The sequence below is a fragment of the Lontra canadensis genome, unplaced genomic scaffold (assembly GCF_010015895.1).
Source record: "Lontra canadensis isolate GAN:19392208 unplaced genomic scaffold, GSC_riverotter_1.0 scaffold163, whole genome shotgun sequence".
Classification (NCBI taxonomy): domain Eukaryota; kingdom Metazoa; phylum Chordata; class Mammalia; order Carnivora; family Mustelidae; genus Lontra; species Lontra canadensis.
This window is the reverse complement of record NW_022631157.1, coordinates 1,706,513-1,729,769: the sequence shown is the minus strand read 5'-3', so window position 1 is coordinate 1,729,769 and position 23,257 is coordinate 1,706,513. Positions and strand designations below refer to the sequence as shown.

At 55.7% G+C, this 23,257-nt stretch overlaps 1 protein-coding gene across 2 annotated transcripts in view; it reads right to left on the bottom strand.

The window, feature by feature from the left end:
• Nucleotides 1–548: 548 nt before the first annotated feature.
• The window catches only part of RAB11FIP4 (RAB11 family interacting protein 4), a 110,280-nt gene continuing 87,571 nt past the window's right edge, over nt 549–23,257 (bottom strand). For both annotated transcript variants that reach the window (XM_032845319.1, XM_032845320.1), the window contains 12 exons: nt 11,706–11,926; nt 10,040–10,234; nt 9,365–9,499; nt 8,977–9,012; nt 7,969–8,068; nt 7,581–7,684; nt 6,292–6,432; nt 4,813–4,894; nt 3,302–3,439; nt 3,048–3,206; nt 1,792–1,935; nt 549–778 (listed from right to left, as the gene is read on the bottom strand). In XM_032845319.1, the coding sequence (XP_032701210.1) occupies nt 662–778; nt 1,792–1,935; nt 3,048–3,206; nt 3,302–3,439; nt 4,813–4,894; nt 6,292–6,432; nt 7,581–7,684; nt 7,969–8,068; nt 8,977–9,012; nt 9,365–9,499; nt 10,040–10,234; nt 11,706–11,926 (1,572 nt within the window). In that variant the 3' untranslated portion in view covers nt 549–661. The remainder of the gene's footprint in view (nt 779–1,791; nt 1,936–3,047; nt 3,207–3,301; nt 3,440–4,812; nt 4,895–6,291; nt 6,433–7,580; nt 7,685–7,968; nt 8,069–8,976; nt 9,013–9,364; nt 9,500–10,039; nt 10,235–11,705; nt 11,927–23,257) is intronic.

Sequence of the window (23,257 nt, the reverse complement as noted above, 5' to 3'; positions counted from 1 at the left end):
CACCCCATGCTAGCTGGGCCTCTGCAGGCCTGAGTCCTTTGGACACACAGTGCCCAAGGATCGTGGGGGCTGCCAGCTGGGGAGGGGGCTCTGGGAGGGCCTGAGCACCTAGGCTTCAAAGGTGGTCAAAGGTTGGGGAGGATGTAGTCGTCGGGCATCTGAGTTCCCGAAAAAGATCAGACATCAGCTCCCACTCCCGGAGGGAACGGGGACTGGTGTGAAAGAGCTTGTCTCACTAGAGCATGTTTTAATCCTCCTCCCCAGAGGTAGAATCATTTTTGTCCAGTATCTGAGACGCCATCTTCCAGTTCTTGTTATTATAGTAACTCCCGATCGCAGACCTTGCCCCTCCCACATCCAGGACCATCTGCCCCTGCAGACAGGCCACAGAATGAGGGGACAGGAAGGGCACAGATGTCACACCCACGGCCCCACGCTCACCCCTTGCTGTGTGCACGGCTTCCCCCACATACACACCAGTACACATAACGTGGTGGCCGGAAATACATTTACAGTGTGTGTGTGTGTGTGTGCGCGCGCGTGCGCGCATGCGAGTGCGTGTGTGGCCCGGCTTGGGCTGCATCCCCAAGCAGGGTCTGCCCCTTGGTCCCAAGGTCCGGGGGTCTGAGTCCCCAAGGCTGCTCTGCAGCCAGCCCTTGTCTCAGTGTTTGATCTCAAGGATGGAGGGGTTGTGGTCCAGGATGGCGAGGATTATCTTGTCCATGTACTGCCTCAGCCGGAAGTTGATCTCCTCCTGCTCCTTCAGGGCTTCCATGAGCTGGAGGGAATGGGAGATGCAGGTCAGAGGCCAGGCCCGGGCTCTGGTGCAGAGGTAGCTGATTGTCAGCTCACATGTGAGCCAGTGCCCGACGACCAAGGGGCTCAGGAGACCCTGGGCAAGGCAGGCCCCAGGACCAACCTTGGCACTCAGCCTCTGGAACCAGCTAAAGCATCAGCCGCTCACACCTGAGGAGTGTGAGCTGTGCACCTGCCCATGCCCCAACCCCAGATGGTCTGTGGAGGGACCCAAGTGGGACAGGCTGAGGACACTAGCCAAAGACATTTATGATCAAGAACGACATCCTAAGTCCCAGGGCCCTAAGACTCCTACGGCTTCTGGCTGTTTCCTCTACCTGGAATGGCCCGGTCACCACCCCAGCCCCGCCTGTGTGGGTCCATTCCTGATATGTCCTTTAGGAGAAGATGTTGGTTCTGCCTCCAGGTGGGAGCCCCCGAGACTAGGGATGGGCTCTTAGCTCTGTGTCCCAAGCACGTGGTTAGGTGGTTTAGGGACTTCTTCCAATTGATGTTAAAATGTAACCAGGGCATTCTGGAGGCCTGGGCCTTCATAACCACACCCTAGTAGGGCAGAAAGGATGGACTTCGGTTCTGGAGACCTGGGTCCTTCACTCCCAGGCTGGGTGATCTTGTGTCCTGGTTCCCCAAGCTGCAACATGGAAGCATCCAGAAAGCCTTCCAGTTGTCAGAAGATACAGACAGGCAGCTGCTCAGGAAAGGCTAGGGTCCTTCCCCTCTTGGCTTGAGGGAGAGGAATTCTAGCCTCTCCGCACTACCTGCTGATGGAAGCAAGCCTGCTGATCCATGGCATGCTTCTGGCGGAGCAAAGACTCAAACTCCGCTCTGTTCCCAAACCCCGGCTTCTCCCAGCACGTGCAGGACATCAGTCCTGCTCCGGGTGGCCTGGCGCTTATCATCACAGCACACAGGAATGGGACAGGACTCATAGAGGAGGGGCCGAGGCGCCAAAGGAAGGAGGAATGGGCACATTACCTCATCACGAGAGGCTGTGTCTATTTCTGCAGCCAGAGACTGGGCTTTGGTCTGGGTGGCAAAGAGGTTCTTTGCTTCATAGAGGCTGAGGCTCAAGATCTGTCCATTCAAGTCATCATTCTGATCCCGCAGCTTATGATTCTCCTGTGCAGGAGGACAAAGGCAACATCAACTCCCAGAAGCATCCAGAACCCACCAGAACCCATTTCTTGGCACTCACTGTCTCCTGACTGCTACCAGTACCCTCCCCTCGTGTGTGTCATGGCCAGCTCAAGAAGCCTATACATGATGTGTCCTCTGCCAGGCTTAGGGTGGAGGTCTGGATCTTGGGAGGTCATAGGGTCCTGAGGAGGAGTTACAGGCTTGCTCGGGGGAACTACATTTCCAGACAGGGGCAGGGCTCCTGTCTACGCTTCCTCCCTGGGGGAGGATGAGCCAGAAGAGGAGCTCCTGATGCCCCACGTGGGGACATGCCCCACCGGGTGGCTCCTTTTCCAACAGCGGACCTCTGTAAAGAGTGAGGCTCTGGGGTCTCTGGGCCGGCAGGCCGGATCTAGGCTCCTTCCGTACGTAGCTAGGTTCAGGAATCCTGCTCCGGGAGAACTCTTTCCAGGGGCACCTTTCCTCCTGAGTGCAGGTGGCCCCACCGTGCCCTGCCCAGACCCCATGGGCCAACACCACATGCTAGCGTTTGCCCCAAGTCTCCTAAGTGCTCACACTTGGGACTTTGGACATCCTGTCATGAACGAGGAAGGGCTGGGGTTTTAGGACTGCTATGGGGCGCGGGAAAGGCTGATTCAGGGGTGTAACTTAGAGCAGTTCCCTACACCCAGGGTCGGGCTGCGGAGTGGGGGCTTCACTCACCAGCACACCCTCGCTTGGTCTCTGCCCCCCCCGCTCCCCCCCCGCCCCCCGATCCCACTTCCCCCAGCTGGTCTCTGATCACATGACTGCTCCCAGCAGTTATTTGAAATGGAACCCTGGGCTCGGGGTCTGCTTCTGGGAGGAGCCAACACAGCAAGACACCAATCCGTAACTGGGTGAAATCTCACTCTCCCCCCATCACCAAGGAGAGCAGAGTGGTGTCCAAGCAAAGGCCCTGGGGTTTGCATGAGACGCAGCCGGGAGGGAAGCCGCCTCGCTGAGCAGCAAGTTGGGCCTGAGCAGCCCCGCCAGCCGGGGGAAGGCAGTGCCGCAGCTCTCAGCCCCTCTGGGGAGACCCAGCCCGCAGGGATGGAAGGCTGCCTGGCGCCCACCTGCTTGAGCCTCTTGACCTCATGCTCCAGCTCCACCTCTCGGGCCCTGGCGCTGAACTCGCCCAGGCCGGAGGACGAGCTGCGACCCCTGCCCGGTCGCTCGCAGTCCAGCTTGTACATCTGCAGGTGCTCCAGCTCCTTCCGCAAGTCCTCTATGAGCTGTGTGGGAGACAGGCAGGCTGGAGGTGGCGGGGCCGGCGGGAGCGAGCCCTGGCATTCCCCACCGCCACCCCCCAACCCCGGCCGGGACCCACCTCCTGCGTCGCCTCCCGTTCCTTTTGAAACTCTAGGCGGTTCTGCCGCAGCTTGTCCATCATGCGCTTGTACAGGTCAGTTTCATCCTTGAGCCGCAGGCTCGTGTCCTCCAGCCGGTCGGACATGCGCTGCCGCTCCTGGAGTGGGGGGCCGGGGGTGTGTGTGGGGAGGGTGACCGGGTCAGGGCAGAGCAGTCCCAGAGAGGTTCCCTATGCCCTGGGGACTCAGTGGGGATCTGCGTCAGCCGCAGGCACAGAGCCGTGGAGTCATGGCTTAAAGAAATAGCCAGGGGGTGCGTGGGTGGCTCAGTGGGTTGAGCCTCTGCCTTCAGTTCAGGTCATGATCTCTGGGTCCCGGAATCGAGCCCCACATACGGCTCTCTGCTCGGCAGGGAGCCTGCTTCTCTCTCTGCCTCTGTCTGCCTGCCTCTCTGCCTATATGTGATCTCTGTCAAATAAATAAATAGAATCTGAAAAAAAAAGAAAGAAAGAAAGAAACAGCCAGGTCCCTTAGGATTCTAGAAACACAGCTGAAAAAATGCCAGGCCTCTGACGTCCTTCAGTGGTGGCAGAAGAAACCTGAATCAGGGTGGCCAAACAGAAGCTAACCTCCTTCTCTCTTATTATTTATTACATTCACTCTAAAAAATAAACTTGGAGGGCGCCTGGGTGGCTCAGTGGGTTAAAGCCTCTGCCTTTGGCTCAGGTCATGATCTAGGGTCCTGGGATCGAGCCCCGCATCGGGCTCTCTGCTCAGCAGGGGGTCTGCCCGCCCCGCCGGCTCTCTGCCTGCCTCTCTGCCTACTTGTGATCTCTGTCAAATCAATCAATCAATCAATCAATCTTTAAAAAAAAAAAAACTTAGAAAATCAAAAATATAGAAAGGCAAATTACTATTCATATTTTATTGCCTGTTGTTGCTGCTGTTAGGGCAATTCTGTTAGAATTCCAGAAACTAGCAACTGAAGGCCTTTGTGGCCAACATTGCTTCTCTGGGGATTCAGCTCAAGAAGGGTCAGGCACCTGGGTGGCTCAGTTGTTAAGTGTTAAGCATCTGCCTTCAGCTCAGGTCCCAGGGTCCTAGGATCGAGGGGCGCGTCAGGCTCCCTGCTCAGCGGGAAGCCTGCTTCTCCCTCTCCCTCTGCCCCTGCTTGTGTTCCCTCTCTCGCTGTGTCTCTCTGTCATATAAAATAAATAAAATCTTTTTTTTTTTAAAGGTTTTGTTTTTTTTATTTTTATTTTTTTTTAAAGATTGTATTTATTTGTCAGAGAGAGAGAGGGAGAGCGAGCAAGCACAGGCAGACAGAATGGCAGGCAGAGGCCGAGGGAGAAGCAGGCTCCCTGCCGAGCAAGGAGCCCGATGCGGGACTCGATCCCAGGATGCTGGGATCATGACCTGAGCCGAAGGCAGCTGCTTAACCAACTGAGCCACCCAGGCGTCCCAAAATAAATAAAATCTTAAAAAGAACAATAAAATACCCAAGTCTGAGACACCCAAACCTGCCGCTCACCTCGTCCAGCTTCTCCGTCTGTGCCTTGAGCCGGGTCACTGTTGTTCTGAGCTCAGCATTTTCCTCCTCTAGCTGCTGCACCCTGGGGAAAGGAGAGGGGCTTAGAATAGATCGACAATTTGCAGCGATTCCCTGCTGCCTGGACAAGGGAAGGTACCAGAAAGCAACAGAGAGCAAATAAGAGCTTCCTGTCACCCAAGGCAAATGGTAAAGACACTGAATGACCATCCTTATGTAAAGAAAACACTCATCTGTGAGTAAGAACGCAGGATTCTTTCTGCATGTGTCCTCAGAGCCTGAAACAGGGGATGTTCTTCTGCTAAACAGAGAGAAAGTCCTCCTGTGGCTGGGCCTTCCTGTTAGAACTCACAGAGAGGAACAGTATTTGCTTATCTTTCTCACCCTGGCATTGCCTCCCAGGCTCTTTGCTTGGCATACCAGCAGCTGCCTCTGCATACCCACAGACATAGATTCTGACGGTCATAATCCTCTGTGTCAGTGTTCATGGGGGGCCATACTAATGGGATTCCACGGGGAGACACAGCCCAGGTACCCAGGTCATCGTAATGACCTGAGAAGGGGGCCCGAAGTTGTTATGTCAATGGCAATGGAACAGGGAGGGGTCATTTCTGCCACTGATCCCTACAGAACATTCCCTCTCCTTTGCACTTGTTCCTTCTTTCCTGGAGCAATGGCTTCCAGGCCTCCACTGCCCTCTGGGCTCCCCAGGGCTCCCCAGGAGCACAGGGGCAGGCGTCCTCCCTGCCAGGGATCCAGGTGGTCTCCAGGGGGCCTCGCCGGCCTGACTCATTAGTGAGGGCCACGGGGCCCTGACTCATCTGCCTTCAGGTCACTCTGGTGGGCTGGGAGGGAGGGATGAGACATGGGGAAACAGAGGTCCAGGAAAGGACATGGTAGTCCAAAGTCATGGAGCTAAAGAGTGACCAACCCAGATTCCCAGGTCATTACTCCTCTCTCTCTACCAGCCTCAGCTCCCAGCAGCTATCCCTGCAGCTCAGAAGCCCCGAGGAAACCAGGCCCTGCTTTTCCATTCACCTTGGCCCCTGGGGCCTGGGGTCAATGCACCCAAGTGTTCAGGGTCAGGGAGAATCTGACAGCAGGGGGAGCTCCCAGCCTGGACATGAGACCCAGCCCAGGACAAGGGGAAAGACGTTTTTCCACCTGTTGCCTTGACAGACTGGTGCTGTTTCCAGCTGTACCTGGTGTGGAAGTGGGACCACAAGGTCTGTTATGTACTTCCCGGGAAACACGTCCCGGAGCTCAGCCACCAAGAGGAGAACTGTTGGAACAGGGAGCCTCCTTTCAGGCTCTGGTCTTTCAGGCTCTGTGTTCCGGTCTCCATGATAGGAGTAGTGCCCGCCCCAGGCCTGCACAAGGACTGGAGGGCGCGTCGGAGGGCAGAGGGCTCTGGGGAGAGGCCCTGTCCCGCGCGCCAGCCTGCTCGGGGCAGAGGCCCACCTGGTGTTGAGCAGCTCGATCTCCGTGCTCTTCTCCCTCTCCAGCTTGCTGTGGGCCTCCCGGTGCCGCCGCGCCTCCTCCTCCAGGGCCTGCTCGGCCACGGCCTCCTGATCCCTCAGCATCTCCTCCAGCTCGTGCACCCTGCGGAGGGGAGGGCACACTCTGGCCCAGCGCCAGCCCTCATGGCTGCTGTCTTCCCACCCCAACCTTGGCCGTGACGCTGGGAGCCCCTGGCCCCAAGACCCCAGCTCAGTAACAGCCCCACTGTGGGAAGTGGCGGCCTATTTTCCAGGCCTGGGGGTTGGCAGCTTCGCTGACATGACTTTGGGACACCACATCACAGAAGGGGGGTGGACAGGCCAAGTTCACCACCCAGGGGAGGAGCTGGCGGTTGGTCCAGAGGGGAGCAAGGCTGCGCGGGGAAGGTGGGATTCCCGGGCCAGGCATGGGGAATTATGGCAGGCCTCGCCCTGGCTGCATGAAGCAGCCCCCGGGAACCCCAGTTCCTCTTTCTGCTCTCCTCCTTCCTGGCCACTGCCCTCTGACAAGCAAGTCAGCGACTGGCTGCCTTGATTCCAAAAACAGGCAAGTCTTTTGATAGTGGCCCTGAGTGTGCCAGACCCAGGATAGGGCTGGGTCCCACCGGCAGCCTAGCTAATGGAGCAGTCTAGCATACATTTCACTGGTAATAGTTCCTCTAGGAGGCTGACCTTCTGGGGTGTCCAGGAGAACCCATCCTTGGACCCTACAAGGTTGAGGACCAGAGCCCCGCTGGGGATCATTTTACCAAGTGTCATGCCATCCTGTGAGGATTACTACACTCTATATGTGCTACCTCGCTGCAGTCACGGTGAGTGGGCCTCCCTGGGGGGCGGGGGGTAGGGGGCAGTGAAGCCCGGGCCCTTCCACCAGCAGCAGGTGCAAGCCCCCGACTCACACCAGCCATCTCCCTCTGCACAGCCTACCCCAGATGGTTGGGGGGTGGGGATCAGACACTCCTCATTGTCGGTCAGAGAAATAGAGTGGATCCCAACTCCTGCCCACCCCGGGGCTGCACACCTGGGTGTCAAGGTCAAGCTCCAACCCATTTCTGAGTCCCCAGAGACCAGTTCTGGGGTACCTGCAGGGGCAGGGCCACATAGCAAGGGGCTGATGCATCACAAATCTAGAGGGGAGGGACAAGACATGTGGGTGATCTCCCCAGCTTTTCTCAGGGGCCCTCACAACAGAGACCAACAACTGCTCCCGAGTCACAGCCAGAGCCCCCTGAGCAAGCCCCCTGACCCGACCTGTGCACCAGCTGCGTGTTCTCCTGCTTCAGCTTGCTTTTCAGGTCCCCGTTGGTTAGGCTGTCATTCTCCAGTTCGGTCACCTTCTTTTCCAGGAAGCTCACCTGCAAAAGGGAGGCAGTAGTGGGGGAGGAGGAGACCCCTGAGCCCACAGGACGGAGCAGCAGAAACCGCGGCACGGATGGTCAGCACCCCCAGGGGACTGCATATGGAGGGTGGGGAGGGTGTGGGCATATGTGCCCACATTATCAGGGCTGCCTTTCCCCACCTCCTGCAGCGAGGACAGGGTCTCCACCTCCCAGACCCCCAGAGAGCTGTGGGCACCCTCCCCATGAGCCCCAGAGAGCACGCACACATGAAGCCCGCCCTCCAGCCTCCCAGGACCCACCTTCTCCGTGATGTCATTGTCACAGGAGTCAATGCTGTCCCGGAACAGGTCCTCAGTGCTGCCATCACTGCTACTGAAGTTGCTGCTATGCATGAGCTGCCTGTAGGAAGGAGCGAGGTGGGCTACAGAGGCCAGCCCTCTGGGGACTGCAGGGGTGAGGGAGGAGCAGAGGGCTGCAGAGGCCACTGCACAGGGTCCTCCTGAGGCCTTCCCCCAAGACTCAATCCCCTCCGTCAAATCGGCTCTGCTGCATCCCTGGGGACCCTGGTTGAGGGCAGAGGGAAGGAGGCCCACCCAGACTGGGTAGGGCAGTGGGCCAGGTGGGTCTGCAAACAGGAAACATGTGCCTGGGGAACTCCTGCCAGAAGCAAAACCCAGCTCCCATTCTCCAGGGGCTCCCACTTCCCGCTCCCTGCCAGGCAGCAGCCAGTGTCTCTACCAGCAGGCTCTCCTGTCCCAGCCCTGCTCCCGAGCCAGAGCCTGGGTGCTTACCGCCAGCAGCTCCCAGAGCGCCAGGCGTGGACCCAGCCCAGTCTATAGGACAACATGGATCCTGAGATCCAGAGTGGGATCCTGGAAGTGCCCGGAGGTCAGCTGCGCAGGCTGTAACCTGGAGCCACGTGACCAGTTCCCTTGGGGCACCTGCTGTCCAATCTCTGTGAGTGGGAGCCCTGGGAGGTGCTGGTCCAGCTGCTGGCCCCAGAGTGTGGAGAGGGCCACCAAGGGCTGGGAAATGGGCTGGGTCTCTCGGGGCATCCCCGATGTGCCTGCCTGAAGCTGAAACAGCCAGGGGCTGGGGAGAGGCCAACTGGTCCAGCGCCAGAAGGCGCAAAGTGTGGGGGCGGGAGGAGTGGGGCCCTTCTTTTTCAGAAGTAGACCTCTTCCGGCCACTTGGCCTGCACTTCTAGAATTCTTCATTCCCCTCTGGGCGCTCAGCTGGTGGCCCCGATAATAGGAACATAGTTAAGGGAGACAGCATTCAACCCCTCCTCCCAAGGGGGGCCTTACCGTCCGAAGGCTGTGCTAGAGATCTTCCTGTTAGGGCTACAGAGAGAGAGAGAATATATATATAGAGAGAGAGGACAGTCATTGAACAGAAGGGGCTCCAGCCCACCGCTTACTATACCTTGCCTGCAAGACCACCAAAGTGCAGTACAGGGCTCTGTCCCACCCCCGGCAGGGAATTCACCCATCAGCTTGGTCCCAACTAGAAGCACCCCGACCTTCCTGTCACAGAAAAATGCAAGCTCCCCAGGGTCAATCCTCCTCCGACAGTGCTCTCATTGTCCAGACATAGGGGGGCCACCTCGCCTGCGGCTTCCCCTGCTGGGTACCCCCCCACCCCGCCCCACCTAGTCCTGGCCTCCCATCCCTCGGCTGGCTCCTGGGGCCCCACCTGTTGGCCTTCAGGTTTTTCAGTCGGGCTTCCAGGTCATTCAGCAGGTTGATTTTCTTGCAACACTGAGAGCAGTAAACATCCAGCAATTCGCTGTTGTAGGTGTGGCGCATTTTCCTAGGAGTCTGCCCCGCACTGAATCAGGAGAGAGAAGGAAATCATGCCCTGCTCTCCAATTTGCAGCCTCACCCCATCCTCCTGAGCTTGCTTTACCGGATTTCGCTACTGGTGACCCTAGTGTGTGTGCATTTAGGGGCAGAGGAAGTAGAAATACAGCACTAGATCTCCCTTCCCTTAATACTCTGACAAGCCAATGAATGAGAAGCCCATTTCACAGATATGGCAACTGAGAGCTACAGGCAGAGTAAGCAATGACTAGGTATATGTGTCACCGAGAAGGATCCTTCAATCCCAAGTTTCTCCTAGGAAGCAAGACAAAGAAGACTCCCGAGTCTGCAGCCTCCTAGGTGGGTTTATTCTGTTTCCTCCTCAAGATAGGAGGAGGGAGAAGGAACTCTAGATCCCCAACCAGCATGCAGAGGCAGCACCCCCAAACCCTGGGAGCAGAACCCATGCAGCTTAGGACTCTGCCCTCTGAACACCCCTGGGACGAGGTTGGTTTGGTTCTGCCACTTCTCCTTGTACCCCAAATGCCATTCCAGACCCCGGGGCCACCTGGAAGACACTGAAGATCCCAGGTCCGAGTAGACGTTGGTCCTGGTCTCATCATCGGGGCAGGGGCTGCTGGGGGCACAGTCCACGTCGTCCCCCTCCCCATAGTCTTCAAACTGCTCCTCATTGCTGATGAGCGAGGTGGTGGAGTGTGTGGAGAGGTCTGACGTGGTCATGGACGGAGTGTGGCCCAGGGACCTGGGTGTCAGAGAAGGCTGGCCGGTAACACAACCCTATTCACGGCCCGTGCTGGAGAAACCCACCAGCCTTCTGGGAGGTCAGTCGGCACCCCAGAGATCGGAAGCCTGATCAAGTTTTTGCTTTTCAACCTGGTAATACACTTGGGGGACCTCATCCTAAGGGAAACACCTCACCACAGAAACGGTTTCTGCACAAGAGACGTCCAAACCAGAACAGCAGAACACTGCTTACCACCTAATGGGTTCCCTACACTGAGTCACAATAAATTATCATAACATTTACAGTATAAAATGATACACTCTATACTGCTAATATTAGCGCATTAAATGATTAAGTTGCGGTTGCAAAATTAGAATATGGATTAGGAAATGAAACTATCAAATTATAGGTTATCTAACTGTTGAAGGTCTGTAAATAATACTAGCAATAATATGGAAAAATAAGCATGAATTAAAAGTTCCATGTAAAAACTCAAGCTGGAGAAAGTAAAATGTATTTACAGAATAAGGAAAAGAAGGGCATGGAACTGATTCCGTGGTCATGGGGCTGGGGGCTGGGTGGTGGGATGAGAACTAGCTCAGTTACTCCCCTCCATTCTCCGGTTCCAACCTTTTTCAGGTTCTGTTTAACTGACCTGGACTCTAATAAGAAATGAAGTTTTTTTTTTTTTTTTTTTTAAGAAATGAAGTTTTAAAAGAAATAACCGCGAGCTACCAAGGGAGGCGCTCCTCCTGGTCTATGGAGGCGGCTTCTAGTCCAAAGAAGCCTCGCTTCAAAGAACATGGGTCAGAGACCCTAGGGCTCTCGGGGTGACCCCCCCCCGCCCCCCGTGGCCTGTGACCGTGTCAGGGGCGGGCTGAGCCCTGTCTGCAACCTGAGAAGGAACAGATATTCCCTTTAGTTGTTGTGAGGTCGTGTTTGCGTATCATCACTCCTAAGAGACGGTCTCTCCGACCTACTAGGCTTCCACACTCCAAACCAGACAACCGAGTGGGGTCAGAAGCAGTAATGCTCCCACCCTGCCCTTGAGCGATCCTGGTCTCTCTTTCTCCCATTTTACTAAAACTCTTGGCCGCCCGCCCCCACAGGGCCAGCCGGCTGCCTCCTGGTGACTGGTCCCAAAAAACTAGGTGAATGACCAAGTAGCAAATGGCTAGCCAGATGGTCAACAGGTCTGTGGTCCCTGACCAGTTGTCCTCGGTGGCTGGTCACAGTACTGCTGACAGACTGTTCCCAGGACCCAAAATGGACGAACAACTCCAAAGACCCCCGAGAACAGCCTGACTCCCAGACAGGCCCTGCACTGAGAAAATGTATGTGAAATTGTCTTTTTTTTTTTTAAGGTCAAAACTGATGAAGAATTGATGATCTCATAGGCTCAACTGATACTGACACCCCCTCCCTGCCCAAGTTTCCGGGCTGGCCTCGACTACCACCTTCCAGTAATTGGAGCTCCAGACAGACTCACTTGTCCTCTGGCAGGAACAGGCCCCCGAGCCCTCCATCCTTGTCCTCGGCGACTGACCCCTCCAGGCTCTGGGTGCTCTCCATGGGGCTGTCGATGTCTGACTCGGGGGGGCCCTCGAGTGGGGCCAGTGTCATAGCCTCCTCCTCGTCCTCGGGAAAGAAGCCGGGGTCCCTGGGGAGGAGCTCGCCATCAGCAAAGGTCAGGCCTGGCACCTCGCTGCCCTGGGAAAGACAGAGAGGGACAGAATGAGTGAGACTGGCTCCCTGGGGCCCAGCACACCTCATCAGACCGCAAGAATGTCAGCAGGGCCAGGAACAGCAGAGGGTGGGGGACAGGGAGGCCCAGACCCCAGGACCTTGAGAACAGGAATGCCTGGCAGGTGATCTGTCTGGGACCTCTCACAGTGGCTGCCAGAAGCCCCGGGGACAGCCATCTATGGAGAGGGGGCCGGCTACATTGCTGAGGGCACCTGGACAGCCTCGTCAGGGTCCCCATCATGGTCTGCATAAGCAGCCAAATGCTGTGTGACAGAGTTAAGGGCAGAGCTGTAATGAATGGCCCTCAAGAGTGACAACCCCGACCTAACAGAGCTGGAACAGCATGGAATCTGCCCGCCATGATTCCAGGTGTGTCAGGTGACCTCTGTGAAGCACAGTTCTCCCCCGAAATTGGGAAAGACAATGGGATCTCAGAGGATAACGGCGTCACACAGGAGGACCTCAGCGAATGAATCCTGGCCATAAGACGGGGCTTCAGCCTGAGAGGGGCAGTCTGCCGGGGCCCACCCCAGCCATGCTGGGGAGTGAGAACACTGGGCCCTTCCATTCTGAGCTTGGGGGTGGTCCCCGGTGCCCAGCACGGCCCAGCCCAATGTCAGCACGAGACATACTTGCTGGAACCTCACCTTCCAGGTTAAGCGCTCTGGCTTTATTCAGAGAGGCAGCTCTCTGCAAACCATTTCTTGGAGCTGCCACCTCCAAGGGGGCCCTGCCTCCCCCTGCTCCCCTCTGAGATGTCAAGCTACTCCCGAGGTTCTCAGGTGTGTTCCCCGGTGATGGCTGGCAGAGCCCTCCGTGACAGGTGCTCCCTGCAGCCCCAGGACTGCGAGAGGCGTGACCGAACAGAGCCTGGGCAGGGCCTCCAGGTGCCTGGGATGAGAACAGGATCAGGCACATGTGAGGGAGGTGGTCAGCGACAGGCTTGGCTGGGCCCCCCTAGAAAGGAGGCAGGCAGCCCTCCTGGTGGTCTCTCCTGGCCAACACTTCCTGGCCTAAGGAGAGATGACAATTAATGAGCTTGGCTCCTGCCTGTGCCCTGACTCGGGCCAAGCATCAGATGGACTAATAAAGTTGGCATCAGGCCGCCAGGGTCCCCTGACTGTGGAGGCCGAGGGGCTGGGTAATTAAAACCACCCCTAGTGTTCACATGGCCCTTTCTACCTCGAGGTCACTCATCCAATCCCACACGGCTCCCAGCCTCATTGGATCTGGGGCCCTAAACAAGGTCCCCTCACCGGCAAGCCTGAAGCTGCGTCCCAGGAGAAACCACCATGTACTAAGCAGTCCCCAAGGTCCAGAGACAGAGCTGAGCATTAGCACAGAGTCTGTGGGCTCATGACAACACTTCAGAACGGGGCTTCTTAGCCCCAGTTCACGAACGAGGGTATTCACGAGCTCAGAAGGTAGCCTGCCAGAACTCCAGAGCTCTTCCGGCCAGCAGGCCGAGGGCTCCCTACCTCTCTGGCCACCACCGGCTTGGCTCCACTGCAACCCACACGTCACGCATTTTGCATCTTGGGGTGATAACGAGAAGAGTGCGCATCAGAGGAGTGTGCTGGTAAGTGTGGAGCCTGACATTCCCGCCCGCGCCACCTGCTTCCCACCGCGGGCCAGGCGCGGGGCCAGGCAGCCCAGCGGGGAGAGCGGGGGCCCCCAGAGGGGCAGTGCCCAGCTCTGTTCTTTCACCTGCGAGCTCTCTGACTTCTCAGCCATGGCGGCAGTGGGAGCTTAGCGCTTGCGAGGAAGGCCTGCCCCAGGGCTTCCAGGAGTCCATGGCCATTTCTGGTCTTCACAGTCCCAAGAGTTGGGTCTCCTTTTCCCCATGAGTCGGGGGGACTTGCCTGGGGCCCCATGGGAGTTGGTGGCAGGGCAGGACTGGACTGTGGGGTACCGGTGCCTATATTGCTCTCAAAGTTCGGTCGTCAGGGGTCCTGGGGGTCTGCTGCCCAGCACACTCCCCGGAGGCAGGCAGGGCCCTGAGTAGGGACCAGCAGCCACGCTCTGCAGGCGTTCGGCCCGGGCTGCCGGTGGCTAATTCATGTTTGTTCCCTTGGACACGGAGATGTAGAGGCCCCGTTTTTTGCCAGGCACTCTGCCCAGAGACACCCAGCTCACGACAGGCAGGTGGGGACCACGGCCCCCTCTCACCGGATGTCCTAGAGCAACATACCCACTCCCAACAGCTGGGCCAAGAGGAAAGAATGGCCTGTCCTCAGCCACAGGCGGGTGGGAGGGGTCAGATGCCCCCACAGGGGTCACTCCCACCCAAAAAGACCACCCTCTTCTCAGGCATAATTCTATCCTCTGACTGAGCAGAGTCCACATGTGCCTGGCCCTTCACAGTCGACAAAGCAGGTGGTCTGTCTCCCACACACACAGCCCCAGCTGGCCCTGACAATAGCCCCAGAGGAGATCCAGGATGCGAACAGGATTCGTAGTCTTCATGGGACACCTGGGGAGGATGAGGCTCAGAGTGGGCCGGCACTGCCCTAGGACTTCCTGCCACAGAAGCCAGGCTCTTGACATGTGGAGTCCTGGCCCCTCAGCGTCCCCTCGCTACACACGCACGCACGCACGCACGTGTGCACACACATGTACACATGCATGCAGACTCTCAACCTCCAGCCTTTTCTCTTAAAATCAATTACCTCCCCATATTAACACCTTTTCATTCATACCACTGTGGTTAGCCCAAGGTGAGTTAAAAATTTTAGGACTCCAAAACCCTTTCTAGTAGTTTCTCCCTAAATTCAAATAATATAAAGACAGCTATAAGAAAAGTAACTAGATACCCTGGTTGGTCGAGACAGTCAGTACTGGTTTGGCATTTGTCCTGGACAAAAGTGGTCCCATCACCCCTGCTCCTCCCTCGGGAATGTCCTGAGCCTGCTCCCATCCCTTTGGGCCCTCTGGAGAAGGGCCTGGTGTAGCACCGGGCCTGGGAGGGGTGCTGCTGGAAGTGGGCACAGCCTACTCTGATCCCAAACACCTCAGGAAAGGAGGCAAAGCATGGGTGGTAGCTGGAAGGTGCTAGACAGGCCACTAACTACTCATCGGCTTGGAGACTAGGAAGTACGCCTTCCTCAAGAGGCTAGGTCTGGGGAATGATCAGAAACCAAGGGTTTCTAGAGAGATCGGAGGCCTGCAGCTGGGAAAACAGGCCCTAACCAACTGCTCTGGAAGGGCAGGTCTGCATCTCCAGCGTCCCCCTCCATATCCCCAGCCCGTCTCTGGCTGGGACTGGATGTAGCTGGGCCAGGCTAGAGGTGGGAACCCAGAGGCACACAGGCTGGCCACGGAGGCCCCTCTCCAGGGAGGGCAGTATTTGCCTGCCAGCAGGTCCCAAAGTCACCCCTTCCTCTGTAGGAAGTTGGCATGGGCTGAATTCAATAGCTGGTTAAAAAAAAAAAATACCCATGGTGGGAGAGGTCATCCTGGCCTCAGAGAGGCCAACAATGCCCTGCCGTCCACACTGCCAGAGGGGGGTATGGAAGGGCCCAGACCTGAGGACTTCATCTGGTCCTCCCCATCCCCCAACCGCCCCAGTGGCACTCCATCTTCAAGTCACGGACACCACTACTCCATTTTCGAGGCAGCTAGGGCATGGACTCCAAGGGACCCCACTTCCACATTCCCTGTGAGAAGGCAGGCCCTCAAGGAGGTCACCACGGGGACGTCTGCGTCCGAACCCCCAGCAGTCAGCATCACAGGGGGCACATGGCAGGTGAGTGGTGGGTACCTGTGGCCGCAAACTGCGCGGCAGAACGGGGCGCTGGAAGAGCCCAGCTGCGGTAACCCCGAGGCCTTGGTGCCTGCCTGGCTCATTCACTGGCCACTGTGCAACCCTGGGCAAGCTGTTCAGTCTCTGAGCCTCATCTAAAAACAGGGCTGGAAACAGCCAGCTGGCAAGACAGCCATAGAGAACCTACGTAGAACACTGCCCCGTACCTCACAGGTACTAGGAACATGGCAGAGAAGAGAGGGGTGCAGAACGGTGTTGGGAGTGAGCTCTGGAGGTGGACTGACTGGGTTCAAACCCCAGCTCCACCCCTCAGCTCTGCAACCTTAGGTTTACTGAACTGCTCCGTGCCTCAGTTTCCCCATCTGCAGAAGGGAGTTACTGGTCATCAGGAAACGAATTAGTACACGTGCTAAGCACACAGAGAAGGATCAATAAATCTGAGCTATTATGGTCTTCATTGTGTTGAGAGAAGACAACCAGGGTGTCTCCAGGCCTGATGGCCTCTATCCAACCCCCTGGGACCCTATCCCGCTGACCCCCAGCGACACACCAGATGGATGCTGGCTGGGTTCAAGCTTCTGGAAGCCTGAAGTTTGCAAGTTACAGAGGTGCAGGTGCTTCCTTTCTCCCCACTGGGGCCATCTTCCACTTACTCCCTCTGCACGCTAATTACACAGTTTACTAAGTGTCAGGCTGAGATACAGGCTGGGCAGGGGAGGCCAGGAGGCTCCGAGGCTCCGGCTCATCCATCCCCAGCCCTGGCTGTAGTTCCACTTCCCAGGCGGTAACTCAGAGCCAAAAGAACAGCTCTGCAGGGACAGGACTGGGTAAAAATAGCTCGATTCGGTACATCCCAGCTTTCCTCGCAGCCAGACACTGGCAGGCACACGTGGGACCCCACTGCAGGGAAGGTACTGGGCGGAGAGCAGGGAGGTGGGGGACACAAACCAAGCCTGGTTCAGGGGCGAAGTCAGGATGCTGTCTGGGTGACGCTAAGCAGGTCGGGGGTGCAGGGGGCTGGGGATGAAATCCCTCATCACAATCCCAGCCAACCCACTGCCTAGGAAGAGTGACAGGCCTCCTCGGGGTCTCTCTAGGTCTTCACCACAGGTAGCTAAAGACTAGGGAGCTAACTTGTGGATGCCAACGCCCCCAGGTCCAGAGAGAGGGAATCGGCTTACCTGGGCTGAGATCCCCTAGCTGCCACCACTCAGCCACATCAGAGATCAGCAAGCAATCCGGGTTGACAACAGCAGAGATCAGCAAGCAATCCGGGTTGTACCTGCCACCTGCTTGTGGCTGCCAACCCCTGCCCTGAAGCCAAGCCTTGCTCTGTGGGTGGGGGTCGGTGCACATCAGTGGCTGATAAGGTTCTGGCTCAACAAAGTGTGGCTGGGCCGCCAGTCAAAGGGCGAGGGTGGGACTAAAGGGGGAGGTAAGCTTCTATACAGGGAGGCTGGTGTCTAAAGCCTCAACTTTGGAACAGAAGTAACCTTGGTTCAGATATGAGGTCCCGGCTTGTCACCAAAAAGGTCAAGGGCAAAGAGGGGACCACAAGGTCACCAAGCCACTAGAGTTCATTTATCACCTGTCTTGGCCAATCCTGGGGACTGACTGCACGCGGTCAGATGAAGAAAACCCAAGCATCCCATTCTGGTGGGGGAGGCCAACATTCAGAAGATAGGACAGATTGCCCTGTTCCCGTCCCCAGGGGCCAGATCAGAGAGTGGCCAGGATCACCCCTCCAGTGTGCACTTCCTTCCCTGGCCCCTGGATGGAAGTCCTAAGCCAGTTTTATAGGTGGGAGAACTGAGGCTCTCAGGCAAACATGGTTTGGTCCTGGATCTGGCCCCCACCAGCTGTGGAACCTCAGGCTGATACCGGAGAGAAGAGAAAGAGAAAGTAAGTGTCTCGGTTCTCAAGAGCTCCCAGGCCATTTGCATAGAGCAAAGGCACTCCAGTATGGAGGCCCCGCTGTGGTACACGCCCCCACAGTGGAAGGGGTGTGGAAGCCCAAAGGGCCTTCTTTTCCACGTTCTTAATCACACTCCTGCACTGTCTCTCTCCCCAGTCTCACGCTTCCCCTCTCCCAACAGACGCTGCTAAGGTAGTGTCACAGGAGTGCAAGAGAAAGAGAAGACATGTAGCTCCCAGAAAAACTCAGAAATGAGGGTGTCCGACAGCCCGCCCCTCCCCCCACAGCTAACCTAAGAGCAAGGGTAGGCAAATTTCCTGCACAGTGGCAGAGCAGAGGGACTGTGTCGTAAGGGATCTAATAGGGAGAGTCTATAGCAGACCTGGCAGCACTCACACAGGCACTGGCCAGAGGGGTCTGGTCTGCCTGCCCCACATGACCAGCCTGCCCCAAAGGCTGTGGGGTCTGACATAGCTGGCACCAGAGCTTGGGATCACTCAATGTCCAAGCAGCCCTGCTAACCAGCTCCCCCATGTCCAAGTTCACCCACCCCCTTTCTGATCACAGCAGGCTTGTGGAAGTCTGTGGCCGATGGGGAAAGCTGGGCTGCCCAAGCTCACAGCCAGGGCACGCTGCTCACTGTAAGTCAGTCAGCCAGCGCTCTGGCTCTGCAGGGCTATCTAGAGACAAGCTGTGGCCATGGGTGGCACTCGAGTCCCAAAGGGGTGAGGGAAGGGCCACCACAGTCTGGTTTTCAAGCTGTTAGGTCCAGACCTCGGACCCCACTGGAAGCGCCCGTCACAGGGGGTCACACGCTCCACTGGGAGACCCTCCAAGCCCCCTCCCCCCACCACGCTGCTTGCATTCCAAGAGCATGTCGAAGCATTTCAAAAGTCTGCTCTTCAAAATTAAAAAAATGTATTACTAAAGCGCTAATGGAGAAAAAAAAATGGAATAAAAAATGCTTAAGACATCTGAAAGGATACAGAAAAAAAAGAAGAAAAGAAGACCAAAGATTAGAACTCAACCATGGTAGCAATGCAGTAAATGAAAATGGAATAAAACCACATTATTAATAAACAAACACCATCAGACTAGATAAAGACAATAACTACGTGGTGTTTATAAGTGACACAACATAAACACCAGGACACAGGCCAAAAATAAAAGTAAATGGAGGGCGGGGCGCCAGGCTGGCTCAGCAGGTAGAGCATGTGACTCCTGATCTCAGGGCCAGGAGTTCAAGCCCCATGGTGGGTGCAGAGCTTACTTTCAAATAAACGAATGAATAGCAGTGGAGATTTTAATTCATCTCTCTTGGTAACTGATGGGGCAGGCAAACAACAGAATTAGAAGAGAGATGGAAGGTGTGAGCCACGCAAACGAGACCTGGCCCAAATCGCACACTGTCCCCCACTGTAGAATAAAACCGTTGGGTTGGAGATTGACGAGGAGCTAGACTAGACACTGGCAGGGTACCAAAGAACCACCTGACACCCTCCGAACACCCTCTACCCCCCCCAATATTTCGACTGTGGTAAAAACAGGCTACTGTCACTTTAATACAGTGATCGAACCTAGCATCACTAATTGGGAACACTCAGACACTGGCCTCCTGACCGGACACAAGATGAAGGACAAGCCTCCCCTGCTCAATTCTAATCAAGCCTTAAGATCTAACTTCTACTAGGGGTATCTGGGTGGCTCAATCAGTTAGAGGTCTGCCCTCAGCTCAGGTCATGATCCCACGGTCCTGGGATCAAGCCCCACATCCTTGGGTTCCCTTAGTGGGGAGTCTGCTTCAGCCTCTACCTCCCCCCTCCACTCGTGCTTGCTCTCTGGCTCTCTAATAAATAAAATATCTCCAAGTGCATTTCTAACAAGTTCTTGGGTGATGCTGATGGTCTCAAGACCACACTGTTAAGAACCACTGTTTTAGATTCATCAAGAGACAGAAAAGCTAAATGTTAACCTTGATTGGATCCTAGTTCAAACAAATAAGCAAACCATCACCTAGCTAGCAAGTCCTACTGGAGTCGAAATCGAAGCTGGAATATGGACTAGATATTGGGTGATATTAGGGAATTATGCTTGCTAAGTTATGAAGGAAAAGTACCCTTAGTTTTGATAAGGTCTTGCTTAATTTTCTTTCAAATGGTTTAGGGGGAAAAAAAGTTACATGAGAGATAAAGCTAATATGGCTGCGGCCCTGGAGGGCAGCTGGGGCGTGCAAATCCTTGCTGGAGCGGTCTCCCCCACCAACCAGCGCCATGATGGTCTGTCCTGGTTGCAGGGGCTGGTTTGGGCTCCAAATGAAACACTGGGTGGGGTGGTCCTCTTGTGTGGCTGATGGAGTCTGGCCACTGCAGGAGCTGGATGGTGGGCTCTGGAACCACCGGGCCTGGGAGGGGGTGCTTCAGGCGAAACCTTGGGGAGTTACACAGGCTTCCTGGCCCCACCTTCAGTGGCTTCCCATAACAGGTTCTTACAGTTCTTTCTTTCAGTATATTAGCAGAAAGATACATACATAAAACATGAAAGATAGTTGCCCCAAACTTGCTGAATGGGTTAAGGAAAAGTGGAAAATCTCTGACAAGTTTAGCTCCATTTAAACGGAATATGCAAAAGTGAAGCCTTCCTTAAAGAATGCTACACCCTGGAGACAGAGTCAGCAGAAACAGGGAGCCTGGTGGACCAACACAACCCCAAGGGTCAGAACCCCACGAGATGAATGAGGAGCAGTCCAGGTTCCGAATGGTCAGATCAGGAAGCAATGGTGGCTCAGGTTCTAGAAGGCGAACCAGGAATCAGAACGTTGGAACCTCATCCGAAGACAGCACTTGGCCAAGAGCCTCCCCAAAGGGCCCATCATCAAGAGTGGGCCTTTGCCTGCAGGCAGAGTTGCCTCCCATCCCCTCCACTCAGGGCTCTTTCCCTAGATGCTGGGCTCTGCTCACACTCCTCTTCCTCCTCCCCTTGGAAGATGGCTAGAAGGAACTTCCTTTTATGGGCTGAACTGTGTCCGGTCACCCGCCAAATTCATATGTTAAAGTCCCAACCCCAGTACCTTAGAGTGTGACTATTTGGGGAGATAGGGTCTTTAAAAAGGCAATCATATTAAAATGAGGGCATCATGGTGGGCCTTAATTCAATGGCCTAGTATCGTAAAGAGGAGTAGATTAGGACACACACAGACACACACACACAGACCATGTGAAGAGACAGGGAGAAGACAGCCATCTACCAGCCAAGGAGAGGGGCCTCAGAAGAAACCAACCCCGCAGATGCCTCGATCTTGAAGGTTAGCCTCCAGACTTGCGACAGAATTCATCTCAGTGGCTCAAGGCAGCCGGTGTGTGGTACTTAGCTGTTCGCTGACGACCACCCTTTCCTTCCCCCACTCGGAAGCCTGTGTGGTGCCCCCTGGCCCCACCTGGATTTGTCCCCCACCTTCCCACCCTGATAATAAAGGCAAATTCCTTCTAGGTCAATTTAATTCAGCCTCCAAAGAGACCTGCTGTGTCTCCAGAATCTCATCAAGGGACTGGGGGTTTGTTCGTTTTCCTCTCTCCTCAAAAGAAACGCGGTCTTCTCTCTCGTGATCATTTGGAGGTACTGCGATTTCTAAAGAGACTATTTTGCTGAAGCTGAAGCTTGGCGGATCTGTAATTATCAGAATGATGTTTCCTAAATACCATATATATAAATCTAAGTCAATTATTTCCATTTCTTGTGTTCCCTCAATAGTATATGTATTATGTTTTAATTTTAAAGGAACGTGTACATGGAGTTCAGCCAGAGACATTTAAAATGGCAAAGGCAATTTCTGCTTGCCTAGAACTGTATTTAGTGTAGTTATAATACAAATGTAAAAGTTATTTTACCTAAAAAGTGAATGGTTTACAAGAGGAGAGACCAGCAGTTAGGCCTAGAACTACAGTCTGAGCCGGGGCAGGCCACCTCTGTGGTGAGGAGCTCTCCATAATTGAGCAAGATATTACCAGTTTATCCATGCCAGATGGTATTTCTGGTTCTTTGAAATTTCTTCCCTCTGCTGTGGTCAGTTTGGAGAGAAGGGCCCTCATCATTCCTGGGACACGTGGGCACCTTGCTCAGCTGGGACACCAGCCCACCCCCACCCCCAGACCCAGCCAGAACTGGAGCCCACATCCCCCTTCACGGCAGGCTGTCCAGGGTCAGGCAGACACAGCAGCTGCCTCTGGCTAAGTGATCCATTTCCGGGGAAAAACCATGGAGGGGAGGTGGCCCCACGGTGAACTTCTGTTCCCGAAGGGACCAAGCCCTTGACAGGGGTGTGACTGTCCTAACAAAGCCCTAGGTCAGAGTGATCAGAGTGCCTCAGGGAACCTACCTCCTGAGCAAAAAGGGATCCAAAGAGGCCATCTAGCCTAACCCCTGCCCTGAAAGAGAGCCAACGGTCTTGATATTCAAGTGAGAACATGGACTGGAGAAGCAAACTGCTGGGGATTAGGAAAACAGAACTCAAACTGCTTCCACATCTGGAAACCAAGCCCAGCAGCCAGCCCCAAGAATTCCAGGCACGTCAGCTGATGGAGAAGCTGCAGGTCAAGGGAGGTGTTTCCTGTGAGCCGGGTACCCCCCTCCCCGCAAGTACCTACCCGAATCCACAAGGCCGGTCTACAACAAGAGGCCAGCTGGGGGAAGGGGACACACGGGAGCACCCCCCACGTGGCCAGTGTCTGCTCTGTGCTCTACTGAGAGGGTCTCATTTTCTGCCCCCGAAATCCCTGCACGTAAACACCCTCTCCTCCTTGCAGGTAAGAACCCAGTGTCCAGAGTTCAGTCCACCTTCCCCTGAAGTTATGCTGTGATTCTTCTCCAGAAGAATTGGAGTCACACCAAAGGGTAAGGCCACCTCACCCAGCGTGGGTGGTCACACAAAAAGGTAGAGTCACGTGAACCCAAGGCAGGAACCCCTGGACATCAATCACCAGATCTAAATGCTCAAAATAAGATTTCCCAAGTATATGCTGGGAAGCGGCGTTCCCACCCGGCCACTGGGTCTGTGGCTCCGAAAAACCACAGCGAGGGGTGTCGGACAACCCAAATGTCAAAGGCGAATTCACGGGCTGCAAGTTGAAAGGGGCACACATCAAGGGCTCTCCTGGCTCTTTGAACAGGCGGCTATTTTAGGCTACAAATTATAGCTTTTAAAGATGTGGCTGTTTGAAGTGAGGGCTTAATTACTCACACAGTCAAGAGTTTGTGGGGCTTGCTTTGGGGGCTCCATGTTTTACCATGATGCTAAGGAAGGGGCAGAAAGGAGCCTGGGATGGGCCGACAGTGGCCCAGGCCAGCTCTGCCGGGCAGGCAGAGCAGTGTTCCTTCACGGGGCACCCTCCCACGAGGGGACGTGAACTTCCCAGGGAGAGGCCACCATCTGCCTCAAGGAGAGTACACCCGAGCAGGGCTGACCCACCGTCTAGAGCTGGGGCCAGTACCTACCTCATCCCCTTCTTTGCATAGGAGCCCTCAGGCTGGGAAGGCTAAGCAGAGTGGTCCAGTGTTTACCCAGAGCTAACAGCCAGAGCTTCCAGGGCAGACAGACTGGGATCAGGCAGGCCACGGACCCGGG